At 52.4% G+C, this 21699-nt stretch overlaps 1 protein-coding gene across 2 annotated transcripts in view; it reads left to right on the forward strand.

Annotated features, from left to right (window-relative positions):
* Window positions 1-21245, forward strand: part of Parvb (parvin beta) — an 88605-nt gene extending 67360 nt beyond the window's left edge. For both annotated transcript variants that reach the window (XM_006980258.4, XM_076556460.1), the window contains exons 8-13: window positions 4513-4532; window positions 10389-10450; window positions 10851-10919; window positions 16159-16260; window positions 19948-20020; window positions 20688-21245. In XM_006980258.4, the coding sequence (XP_006980320.1) occupies window positions 4513-4532; window positions 10389-10450; window positions 10851-10919; window positions 16159-16260; window positions 19948-20020; window positions 20688-20764 (403 nt within the window). In that variant the 3' untranslated portion in view covers window positions 20765-21245. The remainder of the gene's footprint in view (window positions 1-4512; window positions 4533-10388; window positions 10451-10850; window positions 10920-16158; window positions 16261-19947; window positions 20021-20687) is intronic.
* The last annotated feature ends 454 nt before the right edge of the window (window positions 21246-21699 follow it).

Here is a 21699-nt window from a genome sequence, read left to right on the forward strand (position 1 = left end):
CTGTATTCCTCTATATTCTTTAGTCCTTGTGTGTGCTTTTATGTGGAGGTACCTGCCTGTCTCCTCCTCCACACACTTTCTTCCAGGCTTCCATGTCCGTCTCTCTCCCCTCAGAGGCTTTCTAATTCCTTGTTTTAGAAGGTGAACCAAAGGGATGCTGCAGTCAGTAAAGCGCTTGCTGTGTGAGCGTAAGGAACTGATTCTCAGCACCTACATTAAAAAACAAAAACAAAAACAAAAACAATTCAGGTATGGGGGTGCATATCTGTAACCCCATCACTGTGGTGACAGAGACAGGAGAATCTTTGGAGCCCATTGGTCAGCCTGTCTAGCCAAATCAGTGAGCTCCAGGTTCAGTGAGAGACTCTGCCTCAAAAAACAAGGTGGTGAGTCAGTCTCTGACCTCTGCAAATGCACACACTCGCACATGCATGCACACATCACACACACACACACACACACACACACACACACACACACACACACACACATACATTACACACAACTGAAAAAATTTAAGCCAGGTGGTGGTGGCACACACCTTGAATCCCAGCACTCGGGGAGGCAGACACAGGCGAGTCTCTGTGAATTTGAGGCCAGGCTGGTCTACAGAGCGAGATCCAGGACAGCCAGGGCTACACAGAGAAACCCTGTCTCAAAACAACTCCCCCTCCAAAAAAAAATTTGGAAGAATGCTCAGGATGGCCATGGAGCCTCTTGTGTCCTGCTTGCTTCCTAGTTTTCCTCTTCACTTGCCAATCACCAGTTGCTCCTTTGGAGGAAGGAACCATGTGACCAGTCAGAACTGTCCTGTGGTGGACACTGTGGAGTCCTCTGGTCTCTCTGAGAAAGCTAGAATTTTGAATAGCCTAGAGAAACTCTACCCAAATAACAAACTAGACAGTGTACTGTGTGTGTGGTCCCACAATGCCCCATGGCGGGTCCTAGGAACCCGCCACTTTCGTTCCTCCTGACTAAACCTGTTTCCATGTTTAAAACATCGACGGCGTCCACTAGCCCACAAGCTCCATTCACGGGGATGCTAAGGCTGCGCGTCCACAGCCTTTCGGCAGCTGACTGGCACAGAATCCACTCAAGCGTGGTGAGTGGGCTGCCAGAGACGCTGAAGATGTGGCAGTGTTCCCTGTGACGGGTGGTGTTCCGACCTGCTCCCAGCAGCCCGCAGGGAAGGACAGAGAGCTGGGGGAGCAGGTGGGAGTGTGCTGTACCAGCGCAGTGGGTCTGTGGCTGCAGAACGGTGAGTTCAAGGGACTGCACGGTGGGGTGGGGGCTTGGTGGCCTGACTCGAGATGCCGCCCCTGGGTCATTTCATTTCACTCACAAGCCTGCAGCCACTCGTGGCAATGGGCTCAACCAGGCAGTTCTGCTAATCTTGCTGTGACTGGTCCTGTGAGGTCTGTATCTGAGGGCTTCCCAGGTCCTGATGGACCAAGGCAGCCTCTCATACTGCCTTTCCTCCTCATGGGAGAGCTTCCTCTCTAGTTCCCTGCATGTTCTGAGAAGCTGAGTACCCTCGTCCTGGTCTAATCCTGGATTCCTGTACCATGCCTTTTTTTTTTTTTTCCTGTGGGTCAGAGTAAGTCTCGGGTCATCCTGAGCTAGGGATTTGGGGGAACAGACTCCACCTTCTGACCTTGAGTGGTCAGGGGCCTATGCAGCTGTGGGAAGAAGCAGCCAAAGCCATCTATTGCCAACTGCACAGGGTGAGGGGGACCAGAGAAGGCGGCAAGAGATGCTGGGGGCTCCACAGTCATCAGGGGCGAAACTTGAAAGCAGAAAGAGGTTTGGCCACCAGCTATGTCCAGCACTCTGGGGGCCTACTGTGTGCCCGATGGAGCTGGTCATGGGAGGAACAGGGTGGGTGGTGAACATGGTTCCTCTCTCCCGGGGCTGGGGAGAAAGCCAGGCTGATGGTTGGGTGGAATGTAAGACCAGGCACAGGGTGGAGGCTTGGGAAGTTCTGTGGCCACAGTGGTGTTTTCAGGCACAGGCGCACACTGTAGTCAGGGAGGGGGACACATCTGTTGAGCCATTTCTGCTGGGTGCCAGACGCTTCCATGTAGCCAAGGAAGGAGCTGAGGTTTTTCTAGTCCCCTGTCTGCCCCCTGTCCACCCCCTACCCCCATCCCTGTGGCCACAGGGGCTCTGATGGATCCATAGAACATTTGGTGCCTGCCAAAACTAGAGAGAGGCCTTGGCCCATCATGGTCCCTGCAGTGCACCTCTGGCTTATCCTGCCTGCATCTTTGCTGCACGCACGCACCTCTGGGAATGCTCAGGCCTGAGGTTAGTTTGGTGGGTTTTTTGGTTTTTGGAGAAAAGGTCTTACTATGTAGACCAGGCTGGCTTTGAACTCACAGAAGTCTGCCTGCCTCTGCATCCCGAGTGCTGGGATCAGAGGTGTGCACATTACACCGGGCACATTGTTAACACTTAACTCCTAGTTTCCCAGAGGGCTCTCCCTCCAGGAAGCCCTTCCAGCTTGCCAGCCAGCCAGGAGTGAATGGCCTTACCATTCCTGCAGCCTTTCAGAATCCTCCTTGTTACCGGCTCTGAGCTGTGGAGGAGAAACTCTGGCTGGGTCCAGGGTGTTTGGTTCTGTGTCTTTATGTGCTGCACATAGTAGGTCTTCCCAGTAAGTACTTAATAAGATGGAGCCCGAGCACTTGCCTGCCCTAGAGGTTGGTGCCTAGGGACTAAGTGAATCTCTTAGCTTTAGGAAGGGAGCACACGGGTTGCAGCTGAGCGTCACAGAAACTGACCCTCATCCTCTGGAAGTTGGCTCCAGGACCATGGCTCACGGGTCTTTGTGGTGGCTGGGTTAGCTGCAGCCAAACAAACTTAGTTTACTTTCCATAGCTGTGATAAACACCATGACCAGAAGCAACTGAGGGAGGAAATGGCTTATTCCAGTTTACAGTTGTCGTCCATCACTGAGAGAAGTCAGGGCGGGAACTCGGGGAACGAACCTGGAGGGAGACACTGAAGCCGAGGTCACGGGAGAGCACCGCTCACGGGCTTGCTCAACCTGCTTCTCACCCAATCCAGGTCCCAGTCCCAATCAAATCAAGGCAAACCCAAACTCTGGCTGTGTCAACAGCTTAGTGTCTGGGACTCACGATCTGCTGGGCGCCACGGAGTCTGCGCAGCTTTACCTTTCTGGCTCTCCCCTGGGCAGCACACACAGCTTGTCTCTTAGGCTCACGCTGACCCCATGCATACTTGCCGATGTCCTTGGTGGTCATCCCATAGTCCTGGCATCTCTAAAATGCTGTGGTCTCCACCCATGGCCTCCTGGCCTCTCTTAGGGACCCCACCCTACCCCGTATTGCCTTTCTCCACGGCCCCTTCAATCCTGGGGCTTCTGCTGCAACAGAGGCTGTCCCCTCATCAAGGGCCTCTCCTGGTCTCTCATAGTGCCAGGCTTCACCTTCTCTCTGTGACCCCTTCATGCCTTCAAAACCGGCGCCACCTTACCAAGTTCAGATGCCAGCCCCAGGAACAGCCTTGGCCCCCTCTGAAACACAGCTTCTGTGTCCTGACCCTAAGGAAACGCTTCTCAGATTTTACCTCATCGATGCTGGTTTCTTGTTTATCATAGCTGATTCTTCAGTCCCAGCTGACCAGAGTCACGGATTACCTCAAAATACCACATAAAAAGCCCCATAGACGGGATTGGAGAGATGGCTCAGCGGTCAAGAACATGCTCTTTCAGAGGACCCGGGTTCAATTCCCAGCATCCACACGGCAGCTCACAACTGTCTGTAACTCCAGGATCCAACACCCTCACACAGACATACATACAGGCAGAAGAGCAAAAGATTAAAGTTAAAATACATTAAAAAATCCCATAAAGTCTTTGAGGGACTTTCAACATTCCCTCCAAAACTTCACCAGCAAGGTTTCCCAGCCTCATTTTCCAAGTTCTCACAGCTCATTAATCTTTAAGCTTTCAAATGGCTTTTCTTCCACGCTTATCCTCTATCTCAGTGGTTCTCAACCTTCCTCAGGCTATGACCCTTTAATATAGTTCCCCATGGTGTGATGACTCCAACCACAAAGTTATTTTTGTTGCTACTTCATAACAGTAATTTTGCCACTATTATGACTCATCATGTAAATATCTGATATGCAGAATGTTTGATATATGACCCTGTGAAAGGGTCATTGGATCCTCCCAAAGGGATGCGACTCACAGATTGAGAAACACTTCTCTATATGATGGCCGTGGCTGTGAGACAATTTGATCAGAACCGATAGACTCCTATGTCCCATCATCCATTCTATCTGTCCTCTCTAAATGGCACACCAGGGTGGTCACTGTGTCAGGAAAGAGGGCACTATCTGTATGTTGATGTCAGTCATCTGTACACGCCCCTCCCTGGGTGGGGGGCCCTGAGGTTGGGGGCTGGGGTCTGATTGGCTCTACCTGTCTCCTTCTTAAGACTTGGTCTATGCCACCACCATCTGACACTTTGTTCTTGTTCACAGGCTCATGATGGGTCGGTTTGGTAAGTACCCCAGTTTGGGGTGGGACACACTGAGACCCATGGGCACACAGGGGCAAACCCAGAAAGCTCTGGGGTTCTCAAGGTCATGCTTGTGAACTTGGGCAGGAGGGGTGAGGCTGGAGGGAGGGAGGAAAGGAGGTAATTACCCACTCACCTGACCCTGTCCCCTGGGCAAGAGAGGGCAGACAAAGAGACCAAAAACCTGTGTGCATTTAAACCCTTGGAAGTAGAAGCCTGGCTCCTAGCTTAGGTAGGGATGTGGGCAGTTCAAAACAGAAAGCCCTTGGCCATAATAGTGTTCTCCAGCCAGCAGGGAGGTAAGGAAAAAAACCAAAAAGCAAAACCAAACCAAACCCAAAAAGCCAGAAGCCAGTTAGAAGCTCCCAGCTCATTTCCAGATGTATACCTGACACTGGGGAATCGTTGGGGGTCAGGTGCCTCCTCCAAAACCTCAAAGAGCACCCTTCTCTTACCAGGAGGTTATAAAGAAGGGACGAAGGGTGTGAATCACCTGGGGAGTGGACACAGCTCTGATGGCCTGGAAGGTCTTGAGTCTGAGAGAAAGCCGTAGCCACGTGGCCCCTGAGCCTTTTCCAATGGGCAGGTGCTATGGCTGCTGGGAAAATTCAGAGGCTTTTCAGCATTTTGTTTAAGCAACTCAGCTCTCCCGCCTCCTTCCTCGTCTTTAGTGTCACTGTTACTAAACACAAATAAAGGAAGGTGGAAGGGAGCCTCTGTTCAGTCTGTGAAGAAGAGGCAGGGTGGAGGCAGACATGGGTCCATGTGGGACCCCTGCCCCTGTCCAGGTGCAGGCTAGTTTAGAGACATGTCTCCCCCTGTAGCCTCCTCTACACCGAGGAGGCTCTGAACCCCTGGGGATCGCAGAGGCGGGAAGATGACGAACGGGGGACCCGAGAGTGAGTGCGTGTCTGAGTGTGGGACTGTCACTCCTGTGTTTGGGTTGGCCCTGTTTCAGGTTCAGAGGATTTGAAAAGAGTTGTCTTGGCTGGGGGGAGGGGAGCCTGGGTCGGTATCTTGGGAGCCCCGGCCAGTGGGAAGAGCACCTGGTCAGGTGCGCATGCGTGGGGTGTGGCTGCCAAGGAGAGAGCCAGGTGCTGCCAGGACTCCGCCACAGTGCTGGGGACATCTGAGGCCAGGCCTCGGAGGCTGTACTCACTTCACTTCTCACATGCTCTGGCGTAAGATGAAACAGACTATTAGCCAGTGACAGGCAATTAGTTTCGCCCCCGCCTTGTGCTTCTGCTGACGCAGAGAGGTCTCCTAGTTACGCGCCTGACAGCCTTAGCCTTGGTGCAGTGAATCCCTGGGCTCCCAGACATCCTCTTGGTGGGGAGGGGGAGTGGCCCATGGCTGTCCCAGGGTTTCTGGTCCCATCTGGCTTCAGTGCTCTGCCAGGGTCTGGTCACACTGCCACCATTGGTGCCACAGTGCCCCCTGCCATGCTGGTTCCTACCAAGCCCTCGGCTTCTTCGCACATCGCACGGGAGGAAGGTCCCAGGTACCCCTTGTCATACCTGTTTCCTGTCCGCTGTCCCTACAGTGGCCTCTAAGGACATCCCAGACATCACATCCCCTGTGGCCTCCTTGACTTTTTTTTTCACCTCCCGAGTGTCTGGGCCCAGCCCTGTGGCTCCCTCACTTCCACTGCTTTTTCCAGCCACAAGACCCTCCTGCTAAATTACCCATGGTTCCCTCCTGCATTGACTTAGCTATCACTCACCAGGGATCCCCTGCCACAAGCCAGCACGCACTGGTCCTGCGACCTCAGGTCACACTTAGAGCCCTACCCTACTCCTAGGAGCCTCACTGTTTGTGTGTACGCTCCCCCGCCCCAGGACATGTGCAATTGCTGTTTGCCGTCACATCCAATAGCCTTTTCCTTTGCTCGGGACTCTAGAAGTGTCCTGGAGGCAGCCACTCACCCCAAGCCTGCATGATCTCAGCAGCCCTCCCTGCACCGCTGTCTCTTGTGAGGAGGGACAGCGTGCTGACCCCCCTAAGGCTGAGCCTTGCTGGAACCAGTTCCCTCAGCCTGCTTGGCCTTCAAGTGTTGTGTGCACCGGGAACAGCTCCTCTCTGGTCCACCCTTCCATCATTCCAGCAGATAAAGGGGCGCCCAGCTTCTTCCTATCAGCATCATGTCCTGGCTGAGGTGGGAGCAGGTTTTTCTCTCCCTGGAAACAAGTCTCTTGGGAGCTGGGAGGTTAGAGCCTGGTCTCCATAGCAACAGCTTTGCCGGTTGCCTTTTCTCTAGCTGGTGGCCCTTCCTCCCCAGTTCCCCCGACTCAGGAGCCCTTTCTGACGCTGCTGTCAGGATGGGATGGGCAAGAAGAGAAGCATCTTCTTCGTCCCACAATCAGTTTGCTGTGATCCAGTCCCCTCCCTTCAGCTCTCCACCAGAACCCGTGCTAAAACTCTAACCTGGGGTTCACACCCCTGTTCGCACCCCCTGGTCACCCTGCACCCAGGGCGCTGCACTGAATGATGCAGCTCCCGGTCAGCCTCTCCCCACCCAGGCCACCTTGCTCTTAAATCAACTCTGGGCTCTCTCGTGTTTCTCTTTGCACATTGTGTTCTCTCTGGCTGGAATGCCTCTCTCTCTCTCTCTCTCTCTCTCTCTCTCTCTCTCTCTCTCTCTCTCTCTCTCTCTCTCTCTCTCTCTCTCTCTCCAGCAAGCCTGGCTCAGACCTCAAGGCTCTTTCTTCCATCTCTCCATTACCCTAACCTCTTGTCTATGGGTACACACTTGGGTGCTGCCCCAGACCAGCCTAATAGAGTCAATCAAACCTCAGACACTGAGGGTTATGAGAAGGGGCTGCAGCGGGGAGAAATAGGAGTCCCCAACCCTGTCCTGGGTACAACCTCCTGACTCCAGGTGGATGGATGCGAGGCTCACTGTGGCTCCAGTCTTTGCTTTCAAGGGGAGTCAGAAACATGGATTACGGATTACGGATGGGATTAGGGATCCTGCTGTCTGTGCCCTTCCCAACTAGTAACTTCCTTAGCACAAGAGGGAAATTGTGGAGACCTAGATATGCCTGAGAGCCAGGCTTGTCCCTGTGGCAATTCTTGATGCTCACAGAGATGGTGGGGGAATGGACAGGGTCGTTCCTGCTTACAGAGGCAGAGATCTTTTAGCTAGGGAAGTAGCTTGAAGTCTGTGGGCTTTCAAATCACGCGATAAGGATTTGAACCCAGCTCTGTCCTGTCCCCCCAACCCTTGTGTAGAGCCCCTGGTCCTTCCTGGCCACGGGGCCACATGATGCGTCCTCTTAGGCCCAGGTGAGCAGCCAGCGTGGGAGGCACCCAGCAGCCGCCCACATAGCATTCTGGCAGCCCAGCAGGGGCCTAGCTAAATAAACCAGTGACGTCAAGAGTCTCGGCTCCTGGGGCTTTGCCTAAGCTGCTTTGCAGGGCTGCACTGCTTCCTGAGGACTAAGCTCCTTTTGCCCCTTTACAGATTGTTTTCTGGGGGATAATCTGACTTAGCTGATTATGGAAGTGAGTGGCAGCTGGTGCTAACTGAGGGTGGCGTTTTGTCCCCACCGGCTCCTAGGGGAAGGAACTGCCTCCCTTCCCCCAACACACCACACACACACACACACACACACACACACACTCCAGCAAGCTCACATGCACACACACAAGGTCCCTTCTCTCCATTTTTGCCTCTCGCCTTCCCCAAGACTGAAGAAGTTGGATGGAGGTTGGATGGAGATGTCTCCAGACCCTGGCCTGAATCTCTGGCACCTTCCTCTTAGGGCTAGGGGCATAGGAGACTTCCTTTAGACCATCCTGGCTGGCTCTTCTCCTAGGAACCCTGGCTTGCTCAGCTCACCCCACTTCTTCATTCTCCTCCTCCCTCTTCCTCAGCACCCTGTCTCCCCCAAGGTGGGAGAAGGCTCCCTGTGCACCCCCCAACCTCCTGCTAGGACTCTAAGCTGGAGCAGAGAGTGGATGGCCTCTCTGCTCGCTGGGTCCCAGGATCACACAATACCCCCCCCCCCCCCACTCCCCCCCCCCCCCCCCCGGGAACCGAGAAGACAGAGGTCAGGGCTTAGGTCCCTCCCAGGGCCTCAGTTCCCTCTACAGTGCTCTGTTGGCCCTGGAGCCCCCAGGCCTCTGCTTTGACCGGGGTTGTAGCCTTCTATCCCAAAGACTTCTGTGTCCCCCACTTCTTTCCAATATTAGCAGATATTGGGGTTCAGAAGGCACCTCTGGAGGGGTTCCAGGTTCTTGTGTCCCTGAACAAAGGACAGAGCAGAGACACACACAGTTGCAGCCAGAGCGGCAGGTCTACCCGAGGCGTGATCCAAGTGAGGACGTGAGCCTTCCAACTTGCCGGGCCGGGCTTAGAGCAGGCTTTCCCCTCATTTGCATAGCAAGGGTATTTTGGTTCATTTGCATGGAGTAGGCTTTTCTGAGTCCTCTGTTTGTCACATGGAGTTCACACAAATGCGTGTGTCAGCATCTCTCACTAGCGTCTTCAATCTGCACCCCCAGGGCTGTGCCACAGTGTTACAATGAGCCCCAGGCCACCCACAGACTCTTTGGAGTACTTGTGTCCCGAGCCAGAGGCACATGCAGATTTTTTCAGATTTAAAAAAAAAAAAATTTCTTTTCTTTGTCAGCCTTGGTGGGCTGGAGGTGTCCACTGTGGGAAGGGAGGGATGAGGGATTTCAGGCTTCCAGGGTTCTCTCTTTCCCAGCTTGGTTTTTTTTTTTTTTTGTTTTTTTTTTTTTTTTTTTTTTTTTTTTTTTTCATATTCTAATTTTGCAAGGCTTCTGTCCTCTGGTGGCCTCCAGGAGGGAAGGATGGGGACTTCTGTGCTGATCTGCTTGCACACACGAGACAGCAGATTCTGGTTCACCAGAGAGGCGATGGGCCACCTCAGGGAGCCATGGGCATCCTGCGGAGGACACCAAGGGCTCAGATGCCTTCACGCTGACCTCTGCTGACCCTTCCCTGTGGTAGGAGTCAGAGACAGGGCCAGGAGTGGGAGAATCATCCACCTCTCCAGGAGAGCTAGGAACCGAAGGTCCAGCAGGAGAAACTGTCGTTCCAAGTTGTGATAAATGCAAGCAAGCCTGGACCCTTCAGAGGAGGTGGCCTTGGAGGGCAACCTGGGGACAGTGAGGCTGTGTCAAAGGTCCTGAGGCATGTTTGTGCCTCGGGGCTGCAGAGAGGCCATTTTGTAAAGCCATGGAGAAGTGTGGGAGGGTGCCCATCTTGTTATATGCATGGGAGAGAGGATGGACCACAGTCTAAGAGGATGAGAGAGGAGGTAGGTTTTTCCATGGGCCAGTGGTGAAAAGACAGTTGTACTTTTAGAGTCTGGCTGACGGGGGAGAGGCCAGTTAACCTGGAGGCCGTGGCCATCCCCAGGTCAGGGGTGGTGGACCAGGAATGGGGGCAGCAGACCTGGCCAAGAGTAGAAGCAGTGGGATTCACAGACAGTGATAGAGCTTAGGGAAGGAGAGGCAAGGATACCTCAGGTGCTCAGTGGGAGCATGTAGGTGCCCATGTGGGACCTGGCATTCCATGCCCAAAGAAGTTTTACAGATTGTTAAAAGAGCTCGAGAAAGCCCCACCCGCCCTTGGTTCATAATCCAGCTCACGATCCCGGTTTTACTCACACTCAGGGACAATGCCAATCTGCAGGCCCCTCTGCCCTGGCAGAAACTCGAGGGATCAAGCAGGCTGGAACCCCAAGGCAGAACATCCCAAGGGGTCAGGGTGGCTGTTTTCAGAACTGATGGCTGCAGGTTGGGATGAGGGTAGCGGAGTCCCCTCTAGAACTTCCACTCCATGTTCTCTCTTGCATGTCATGGCAGAGCGGGATGCCTTCGACACGCTTTTCGACCACGCTCCGGACAAGCTCAACCTTGTGAAGAAGGTAGATCTTTGCGCCCCCCCCATCCACACCCCTCCTAGGACCCGTGCCTATGCAGGCCCTGTCTAACCGCTCTGTGGGTGCAGGGAAGGCGGAGATAAGGGAGGAGAGGTGTTTGGAGTGTCTAAGGTTGGCCTTGTGTGTTGAGACCACGCTCAGCCATGTGTGGCATGGCAGTGCCCTCTCACAATCGGGTCATATAGACCAGAGTGAATGTACAGCTTGATTCCTGTTGGCACTGTGCCGTTAAGACTCGGGCTGGCTTAAGAGCATGGTGTCCGATGCACAGCCTTTTTGTTTTAGCCGCCAGAAGAGGGTCTGGAGGTCTCAGCCCGTCGTGGTGGGGGCTGGGGGTGGTCTGCAGAAAGTTGCTGATATTGCCTTTGCCTCTCTGCCTTGACAGTCTCTCATCACATTTGTGAACAAACACCTGAATAAGCTGAACTTGGAGGTGACCGACCTGGAGACCCAGGTAGGCAGAGCTTTGGTGAAGGGTCCCTCTGGCCTGTGCTTCTAGCAGCTCTAAACTCAGGTCGGGTGTGGCAGCAAGTGGGGCCACCTTGTCCCTCTCAGGAGGAGCTCTCAGTGCATCTCGGACCAAGCTGGCTGCTCAGACCCTCTGCTTCCTGTAGCTGTGGCAGAGACTGAAGAGACTGAAGGCTGAAGCCATGGACTCTGTAAGCTGGGAGTCCAGAGTCCTAGGGTGGGCAGGCTAGCTCCTTCCCAGTCCCTCTGTGCTTTCTGCCCTGTTTCTGCAGGCGAGCTTTGGTGTTCTTGCATCCACAGATACATTACTTCCATCTTCTAGGACCTCCTCCCATGTCTACATCCCTGTGTCTGTACATCTGTATTCTGCACACAGCTCTCTGTGCCCCTCCCCACCCCCACCTCGTCTGCTTCCCCAGAGTTCGTGTCTAGAAATGGATGCATGAGAGCAAAGAAACATCATGCTGGATTAGAGCCCACCCTAACGATACAAGTGCATCAGGGACCCTGCTTCCAAATGGCGTCACGTACACAGAGTCTAGGGATTAGGATTCCAACTTACTTTGGGGAGAGACGGTTCAACTTTTAGCACCCACCCCCACGACTCCATCCCACCCTGCCACAGGACCCTTTGCCTCGAAGGAAGGTCTACGGGTCTGGAGCACTCTGTGCCCGCTGCTTCTGGGGTAGAGACACTGCAGCCTCACATTTGGTCCTATGGCGGCATGGAGACAATGCCCCATCCAACCGGGGGCTGGCGAGATGGCTCAGCTGGTAGAAGTGATTACCGAGCAAGCCCGAGGACGCGAGTTTGATCCCCAGGGACGCACCCAGTGGAAGGGGACAGCTGACTCCTACAAGTTGTCATCTGACTACATACGCACTGTGACCCAAGCCTGGTGCCCGTCCCGTGTGTCATACAAGTTACAAGAATAGGAATAAACATCCATTTGGGGAAACAGGGACAAACCCTTTCTTCCATGAGTATCTCAAACGCTCTCTCCTCCAGCTAGAGCACCATTGTGGTGACTGTCTCTGAGCAGACAAGAAGCCCTGAGGGTCCAACAGAATTTTCTCCAGCTTGGTTGTGTGCTTGAGTCCTGAGTCTGAATCCTCGGCATAGGCATCCCTAATGCTCAGTTGATCCTCCCTAAACCCCTGGGCGTTTTCTTCGATTGCTTTCTCTTTCCTTAACTTCTCTCATTTGCTTTTCTAATTAAAAAAGTAATTCAGGTTCATCGCAGAAATGTCTGAAAATGAAGATAAGGAAAACAAAATGAAAGTCACCATAATGTGTCACCCCACTGCATCCCCGGGGTTTGTTCCAAGCACTTCTCCTGGGGATTCTGGGTGTATGCCGTGTGGTCTGCCTTAGGGAGCAGATTGTGTATGTGTGCGTGTGTGCACATGCACACGCATGCCCGTGATTTGCAAATGTGGCTCTTATCCTTAGCTGTTTGCTCATGCAGCACGCTTGCTGGGTGACACTTTAGATTTCCTGAAGCCGGGGAAGCTGAAGTGAAAAGCTGTTTCTCTCCCTCCCTCCCTACGGCTCACCCCCCAACTCCGCCTGGTCTCTTTCAAAGTGTTCATGCATAAAACAACACACTCACTCTTTTTAATAACAGTCGATCACACTGGACAGCTGTTTTGTAATGTGTTGTTGGTTTTTTTCTCCCTAAATACATTTGGGCATCTTCTTGTGAGAGATGGATGTCTCTGTCTGAAGCTATTTCTCTTTTCAGTGTCAGTCATATTCATTCTCTCTCTCTCTCTCTCTCTCTCTCTCTCTCTCTCTCTCTCTCTCTCTCTCTCTGCGTGTGTGTGTGTGTGTGTGTGTGTGTGTCCCGTGTCCCTCCCTCCCTCCCTCCTTAAGATAGGGCCTTAAGGTTAGCCTTGGATTCACTTTGTAGCCCAGGCTGGCCTTAAACTTTTGATGATCTCCTGTCTCAGCCTCCAGAGTGCCAAGGTTATAGGCACGCACCACCATGCCTGGCACTGGGCTCTTTTAACCGTAACTTTCTTAGGTTGGGAGGTGCAACTCAGCTGCATAACATTTGCTCATGCTCACGGCCCTCGGTTCCCTCCCCAGCACTGTTAAAATAATAACTGCCTTCCTTTCGGGTAAGGCTGCATTAGAGGAAAGCAGCCCTATGATTGGACCCCTTCCCCATCCTGTGCATGCCGAGTGGCGGGTGTTCCACCCACAGTTATTTGTGCCCTGCCTGTTTCCTTGGGGTTAACATCTAGAAATGGAGGCAGACATGGAGGTGTGAGAGCAAAGCAGCATGCACCATGAGGCCTGGGGTGGTCTAATCATGGAGGCTGGCATCATCTGTGTGAGCGACTGACTGACCCACATCCACGGCAGCCCACCTAGCATTTCCTTTGTGGCCCTGCAGGACTCATAGCCAGAGCATCTTAGACCAAGGGGAAAGCTGTATTTTTGCTCACGTCTTTTTCTTCCCTGACATACACACAGTGTAAACTGGGCAAAGTCTGCTTTGGCCATCGCTGGCATCCTATTAAGTCTGTGCTTGGTGGCTGGTCCCCTGGAAGGCCTATCACCTGCTCACAAATGACTTTATGCCTTTTGCTTCTTAGGGGGGCATTTCCCCCTAAGCTCCTGGTTCTTCAAATCAGATATTTGCGGATGTTCCCTTTTTCATTTAAATGCTGTCAGGTGGGAGTCTCCAAGATCCTCGGGGACAGTGGAGGGCTGGGTTGAAAGGGTCTGAGCTTTTAAAGGGGTACCTCCCCCTCTTCAGGCTGTCATTGACGTATTTGGAGATGCTAGTTCCTGGAAGCTGAAGGCCTCTGAGGGGTCCTAGCCCTACCACCTCTCCAGGAGTCCTGCCTGGGAATGTTAGAAAAAGGCCCTGACAGGCAGACCCTCCTTTAATGATCGAGGTATTCTGTGGGTATGCCATTTACTACGGCAGTCACAGACCATTTATGTTGAGGTTGAAATATGGCTGGTACCCCTAGAAGCTACCTTCTGTGTTTTAATAAGCTTTTAAAGAGCCAAATTCAGGAGCCAGCAAAATGGCTCAGATGAGGGTGGGGATTCTTACTGCCAAGCTTGTCAACTTGAGTTTGATCCTGAACCCGAATGGTTGAGGGAGAGACCTGACCCCCACAAATTGTCCTCTGACTTCCACATGTGTGCCGTGGCGTGAGTGGGCATGCGTGGTGGGCACACGTGGTGAGCACACATACTCACCACATAAATCATGTAATTAAAAGAGAGTCAAGGGGGTGCTGGAGAGTTGGCTCAGTAGTCGAGAGCAATTGCTGCTCTTGTGGAGGACCTTGGTTTGGTTCCTAGCACCCATATAGTCGCTCTCAAAAACCGTTTTTAACTCCAGTTCCAGAGGATCCAATGTCCTCTTCTGACCTCCATGGACATTGGGCATGCGCCTCATGCTTACACATACATACATACTTGCAGGTAAAACACTCATATACAAAATGAATCCAAAAATAAAGAATAGTGTCCAATTCAGGGGTTCTGAATATTGCTTGCCCAGTAGTGATGCTGCTACTGTCTGAGTGGTCAAGGTGTATAAAGAGCCACACTTAAAATGGTTTGCCAAGAAAAAGAGGCAGCAGAGCTAGGAAGGATAAGGGGGCTGAGGGCACATGTTCCTAATACTTGGGAAACTGAGGGAGGAAAACGGCTGAAAATTCCAGACCAGGCTAGGCTAGAGAGAGAACCTGTTTAAACAAACAAACAAACAAACAAACAAACAAAAAACTGGCCTGGGGAGTGGGCTCAATGGGCCAGAACACATGCTGTGTAAATATGAGGACCTGAGTTCAAATCCCCCACACCTAGGTAAAAAGCCAGGTGTGGTCATGAGCATCTGCAACCCCAGTGCTGTGGGGGCCAGACAGGAGGATCTGCAGGGCTCGCTGGACAGCCAAAGTAGCTGAAAATGGTGAGCTCCAGAGTCAGTGAGAAGCCCTGCCTCAAGGAAATAAAGGAGAGAGCAATACAGGAAGACACCTGGTGTCCTCTGACCCCTGCATGCTTGCCTATAGAAGTACTCATATATACACAATGCACTATCACATCCGTGTGCGTACACACACACACACACACACACACACACACACACACACACACACCAAAAATAAAAAATTAAAAAAACAAAAAACAAAAAAAAAACCAAGCAACAACAACAACTACAAAAATTCTAGCACTCAGGAAGCTGGGGCAGGAGGATCATTTTGAGTTTGAGGCCAGCTTGGGATACATTGATGACCCTGCCTCAAAAAATATAAATAATAAAATAATAGTAATAATATAACCATAGCAATGGAAGGAGTATGGGGGTTCCTAGGGAGCCTGTGTCTAATGGAGACAGAATTCTGGAGATGGTTGGTGGTGATGGCGCATGGCAGTGTGAATCGCTCTTTATGCCACCGGAACACTTAAAAATGGTAAAGACGGGGCTAGTGAGATGGCTCATCACCAGGTCAAGACATGTGTCACCAAGCCTGATGACCTGAGGTCAACCCCTAGGACCCACGTGGTGGATAGAGAGTTGTCCTCTGCCCTCCACATGCTCACTGTGGTATATGTGTGCATACACACACACACACACACACACACACACACACACACACACACACACACAAATTCAAATTTAAGGGTTGGAGAGGTGGATCTGTGCATTAGAGCACTTTTTTTCTCTTTCAGAGGACCTGAGTTCAATTCCTGGTACCCACGTAGTGGCTCACAGCTGTAGTTCCAGTCCCAGGGCATCCAATATCTTCTCCTGACTTCCATGGGTGCCAGGCACACATGTGATGCACATACATACATGCAGGCAAAACATTCATACACATAAAGTCTAAAACTTGAAATTGTTTAAAACTGGTTAAGTTGGCAGATTTTGTATTCTATATCTCAGGGGTCAGTTGCTGCCACTGAAAAGCAGCCGTGGCCCCTCCCCGGCTTGCTGAGGGCAGGGCAGGGTGTCAAGAGTGAGGGTCCTTTGTTCTGAACCCCTGGTCCCCTCCTGTGGGTGACTAGGGCATGGGCCTCTTTCCTTGAGCTCTGCTGAGAGTTTGCAGTTCAGGGTGGGGATGCTGAGGTGGGGAGGGGGTCCTGGGGGGGGGCACTGCAGTTGTGGGCATTCCCACACCCTCCTACATACGTGCAGGGTGTCTGTCCGCCCCACACATGCCCCAGAATTGTCACTGAATTTTCTCTGCAGTTCGCAGACGGCGTGTACCTGGTTCTGCTCCTGGGCCTCCTTGAAGACTACTTCGTCCCCCTACACAACTTCTATCTGACCCCCGACAGCTTTGACCAGAAGGTAAGTGCCCTGTCTCCTGGGAGTGGCCCCAGCCACATTTACTGGGGTAGACAGGAGGAGTGTTCCCTGGTGCCACTGACCAGCTGCAGCCCCTCAGTATCCTTTAGAATGGGGAGCCACACAACATGTGGGATTCAATCAGGGATACAGCTCCCTGAAGACAGACTAGGAAACCCCTCTGTGGTATGCAGTGCGTCCAAGTTTGCTTGGTCGTGTCTCCTCCAAGTCTTTCCCACAGGCTCGGGTTTTTTTGTTTTTGTTTTTGAATGACTCTGGTCAGATGCCACACACAGCCCTCTGGGCTGGCCTGCTTTGGGAGCCTTCAAATGTTATGTCCCGGGGTGACACGTGTGTGGCTCTGTGACGTGTGCCTGCATGTGTCAATTTGCTTCTATTTTTCCCTCCTGCCGCAGTAGGGCTTTTTTTTTTTTTTTTTCAAATATTTACAGTCGTCCCTCGGAATCTGCTGGGGACGGGTTCCAGGGCCCCCTCGGGTACCAAAACCTGCAGATGCTCAAGTCCCACATGTGAAATGTCGTCTAAAGCCTACACATTTCCTCCTGTGGATGTTAAATCCTGTCTGGTGGCTTATAATACTTAATGCAATGCAAATGCTATGCAAAGTAGCTGCTTTCTGTATTGTTAGTGATCGACAGTGGAGGATGATTGTTCAGAACACTGCAGTCCCCCAGACACTGTCTGTGGTCTGCGGTTTGTGTCATCTGAAGACGTGTGTGTATGTGTGTGTGTGTGTGTTTCTGTGTCTGTGTGTCTGTGTGTCTGTATGCATGTGTATGTCTATGTCTGCATATGTATACATGTATGTCTCTTCATGTGTATATATACATGACTGTGTGCAGCCATGTATATGTATGTCAGTATATGTATATATGTATGTACATGTGTATGTCTGTGTTTGTGTATATATATATATATATATATATATATATGTGTGTGTGTGTGTGTGTGTGTGTGTGTGTGTGTGTGTATGTCTGTCTTTATGTTCATGAGTATGTATGCGTATTCATTTATATAAATATACATGTCTGTGTATGTGGGCGTGTGTTTATGTATGCATGTATGTGCCCTCATATATGCCTTGTGGATCTGTCTATGTGTGTATGTATATGTGTGTGTGGTGTGTATGAGCATACATGTGTGTGTGAGTATATATGTGTATGTGGTGGGGCTGTGTGTATGTATGCATATTTTATTTCTGTGCTTGGTTTCCCAGACAATTCCTCTTGTAGGACCCCCCTGGATGGACCCCACCCCACCTGTGTCCCTGTTGTGCCGGTCTCTGTCCCTCCCAGGTTCCCTGCAGTTAGGTCTGCAACTGAAGAGTTAGTGCCTCACTTACGGGGACTTGGCAGAGGCCAGTCTGGGCTGCTTGGGTCTCATGGCACCTGCCAAAGTGTGAGGCCCATGAGGCCTGGAGGCAGACGGTGGCAACCGCAGCGGGAGCCAGGGGAACAGCAGGGGACAGGCCAGTGTTTATCAATCTGCCGGCTCCTGGCACCGAGCAGTCTGTCTGCTCGTGGCCAAATGTCGTTCCTATCTTGTCTGCAGAGATAGAATTGGGCAGATTAGAGAGGTCTTGGCATGCTGGAGTCCACACTGGGGATGGAAGGTGAGCGAGTGTGGTGAGGAATGAGCAGGACAGAGCTCATCAGGACCAGGAAGCCTGATGGAGTTGTAGAGACCAGAGGTCAGAGTGTCTGGTGAACAGGTCCCTGTGTATCCAGGCCCCCATGTAGCTATAATATCTCTGGGAGATCTTGTCTTTGTTTAAACTAATGAGGCTGGTGAGAACTACGGATAACCAGAAGAACTGGGTTTTTGCCCAAACAAGGCTTTGCCCAGGTGGGAGAAGCCACATTCCTCAGCCTGGCTTTATTCCTTTGAAACCAGGATGAACATTTATGCTGGCCACTGCCCTTGCCTAGAAGGCTTCAAGGATGCCTCTGGTGATGACACACATCCAGAGGGTCCACCCATTCTCCAGGGAGGCAGGAGGTCGGGATGTGGGTTCTCTCCTCAGGGAGACATGAGGATTGGGTCCCTTTCTTATTTACACGTATATTAACATACATTTACACACATTTACATATACATTCGGACCTCTTCCTCCTAGGGATGGTGGTGAGGGTCATCATCACAAGTTATTGCCACACCTCTCTGAGCCTTGACCCACGGATCTGTCTCCTAGTCCTCGTGGCTGGGAGGGTCATGCCCTGCACTGGGGCAGGGCAATGTCTCTGATCAGCTCTGTGGCCTGAAGTTGGGGGTCCTTTGCTCTGGCCCCCGGCATCTTGGTGATGACATCTTAAGGGTGCCGAAGGAGGCAGAGAGTCAGCAAGCAGAGCAGATGTACCATGCGCTCCCTCAAGCAAAGCAGCGGCCTACATGGTTAACCAAAGACGCTAGTCTGGGGATGTGGCTCAATTGCTAGAGTACTTGCCTAGCATACGCAGGTCCTGGGTTCGATCCCTGGCATTGTGTAAACAGGCACGATAAATAAACATCTGTAATCCCAGCACTTGAGAGGTGGAGGCAGGAAGGTTAGAAGTTCAAAGTTATCCCCCTAGACTTAGTTTGAGGCCACCCTGGCCTAAATGAGACTGTCTTGCAAAAACAAAAACAAAAATAAAAACAACCAACATTAGGCTGAGGAACAGGTCAGTGGTGGTGCATGTGCCTGGTGCCCAGGAAACCCTGGGTTCACTCTCTGGCGCTGGGGTGGAAGAAGCCACACAACCAGGCAGCTCAGACCCCGTGGGCTCCTGCCTTCTGTTAATTCACGACTGACATTGTAAGGCAGATTATTGCTGGCATTCCTGGCTCACTCACGGCAGAGTGACAGACACTGTCACTACTGGAGAGACAGTTGGTCACTGTGAGCTCTCAGGCCTGTCCAGCTGGTGTCTGTGAACTTACTGGTTTGCTGCTCCACCTTCCCATCCTCCCCTGCTCAGGGCAGGTAGAAGCTGCACATGGTTTGGTTGGTCTTGACTCCTGTAGACTTTAAACAGGACAGAGAGACTCCTGCTTGGAGCCTCTGGCCGTCATTAGCAGAATGGAAGCCTCAGTGGAGTGTTCCATTGGGTGGGCAGGGCAGAGCAGGATGGGCAGGCAGATGGTTGGGGCTGTAATAACCAGAGACCTTCATGCTGGCCTTTGAGCTAACCTGAATTCCAACAGGATCCCCAGTTGCCTCAAGAACAGTGTACCTACCTCACAGAGACACAGGCCTCCATGGATGCCCAGCTCTTTAGTTATCTGACAGGTAGCACAAAGTTGCCCTGTGCTGGGAAGAATGTCCAGAGCTGAGTGCCTTTGCAAGGGAGTTGTCTTCCCCAAGCCTCAGTTTCCCAATCTGTCATGTCTCATCATGTGGCAGATTCTGGCTCAGAGGGAGCACTTGGCTATCAACCCTGGGGGAGGAGGGCAGGCTGGAAGCTGCCATCCTTCCATCCCCTAAACCCAGATCTGTTGACATGGGGAACAGGAATTATTAAGGTACGCCCCGTGGACTCCCCGTGTGCTTCCCCTGTGTCCTGGTGGGCTTTGTACAAAGGGAAGCAGTCACTTCTTTCTACACAGAAGGAAGGAATGTGTGGACATGGTCAGGTGTGGGGGACGTGGCCCCCACTGGCACTGACCCTTCTGCTGTCTTGTCTCTGGCAGGTGCACAACGTGGCCTTTGCCTTTGAGCTGATGCTGGATGGAGGACTCAAGAAGCCCAAGGCACGCCCTGAAGGTGAGACCCCGCCAGAGTAGTTCAGAACACTAAAAGAGGACATCGTGTGTGTGTGTGTGTGTGTGTGTGTGTGTGTGTGTGTGTGTGTGGTGTGTGGTGTGTGTGTATGTGTGTGTGTGTATGTGTGTGTGTGTGGTGTGTGTGTGTGTGTGGTGTGTGTGTGTGTGTGTGGTGTGTGTGTGTGTGTGTGTGGTGTGTGTGTGTGTGTGTGTGGTGTGTGTGTGTGTGTGGTGTGTGTGTGTGGTGTGTGTGTGTGTGTGTGTGGTGTGTGTGTGTGTGTGTGTGTGTGTGTGTGTGTGTGGTGTGTGGTGTGTGTGTATGTGTGTGTGTGTATGTGTGTGTGTGTGGTGTGTGTGTGTGTGTGGTGTGTGTGTGTGTGTGTGGTGTGTGTGTGTGTGTGTGTGGTGTGTGTGTGTGTGTGTGTGGTGTGTGTGTGTGTGTGGTGTGTGTGTGTGGTGTGTGTGTGTGTGTGTGTATGTGTGTGTGTGTGTGTGTGTGGTGTGTGTGTGGTGTGTGGTGTGTGTGTGGTGTGTGTGTGTGTGTGTGTGTATGTGTGTGTGTGTGTGTGAGGGCCCCAGCGACAGTTTTCTGCTACACATGTAGCGGTGCAGCTCACAGCTCCTGAAATCCCTCCTCTTCAGCCGACTCTCTCTGTTTCCTCCTGCAGATGTGGTGAACCTGGACCTCAAATCCACTCTGCGGGTCCTTTACACTCTGTTCACCAAGTACAAGGATGTGGAGTGACAGAGTGGCCGATCCTCCCGGAACCATTTCCCGGGCAAGAAAAGTGGGTGTGTCCATCCACGGCCCCTGCTTTCCCAGGAGACACGTCCCCAAGGAGACCTCAGGCTTCCCATCCCAGCCGTCCTCTCTGCTCCCTGCCTGGTTTGGTTGTTGTTTTAAAACCCTTTTCTTTATGGTCCCCCCGGCCAGCCCGTTAGGCCTTTGAGAACTTGGTGCTTAAAACACGCTCTCAGGTTTGAGGCCTCACTTCCTCTTCCCCTCTGCTGCCATCAGGAGATGGGCAAGAAGGAAGCCCTCGCCTAGCCCTCAGCTGGAGAAGGCTGTCCACCTGCGCTCCAACCCACAGAGCAATTGCTGATGGCAGGGCTCAGCGGCCCCGGCTCCAGGGACTCCGCCCCACTTGTCCTCAGGAACCCCCTGGGCTGGGCTCTCCGTGGAAGCGGGGTCTTGTCTTAGTAAAAAAGATCCTCGCAGTTTTTCACTCCTGTCTCAGAAGACTTAGACTTGTGACGTGTGTCTCCACCCCTCATCCCCACCCCCACCCCATTCGTCTTGTGGTTTATTGGTTTTGACTGACCTTTTACATAAACTCTCAGGACCCAGAATGCCTCGGGGTGTGGGGGGGAGGCCGAGGGGAAGCTGCACAGGGCACGTCTGGGTCTCTTGCTGGCTCTGAATGTGCAGCTTGAGCCGGAACCTTTCGTCTCCGAGGCTGTGTTAGGGAAAGGACATGTTTTTAGAGACTTTACAAGGGGGTGGGTATCCACTACTACAGGCGCCCGGAATGACAGAGGCGTGCATCTGGAGGCTCTGGAGGCTGGAAGTAGGAGATGGAGGTGCTGGCAGGGCTGGCTTCTGAGGCTTCGATTCCACCACTTCCGCTTCTCTCGGCCTTCACACCATCCCCTTTCCTGTGTTAGTCTCCTCTTCGTTCT

Source organism: Peromyscus maniculatus, chromosome 20 (genome assembly GCF_049852395.1).
Source record: "Peromyscus maniculatus bairdii isolate BWxNUB_F1_BW_parent chromosome 20, HU_Pman_BW_mat_3.1, whole genome shotgun sequence".
Classification (NCBI taxonomy): Eukaryota; Metazoa; Chordata; class Mammalia; order Rodentia; family Cricetidae; genus Peromyscus; species Peromyscus maniculatus.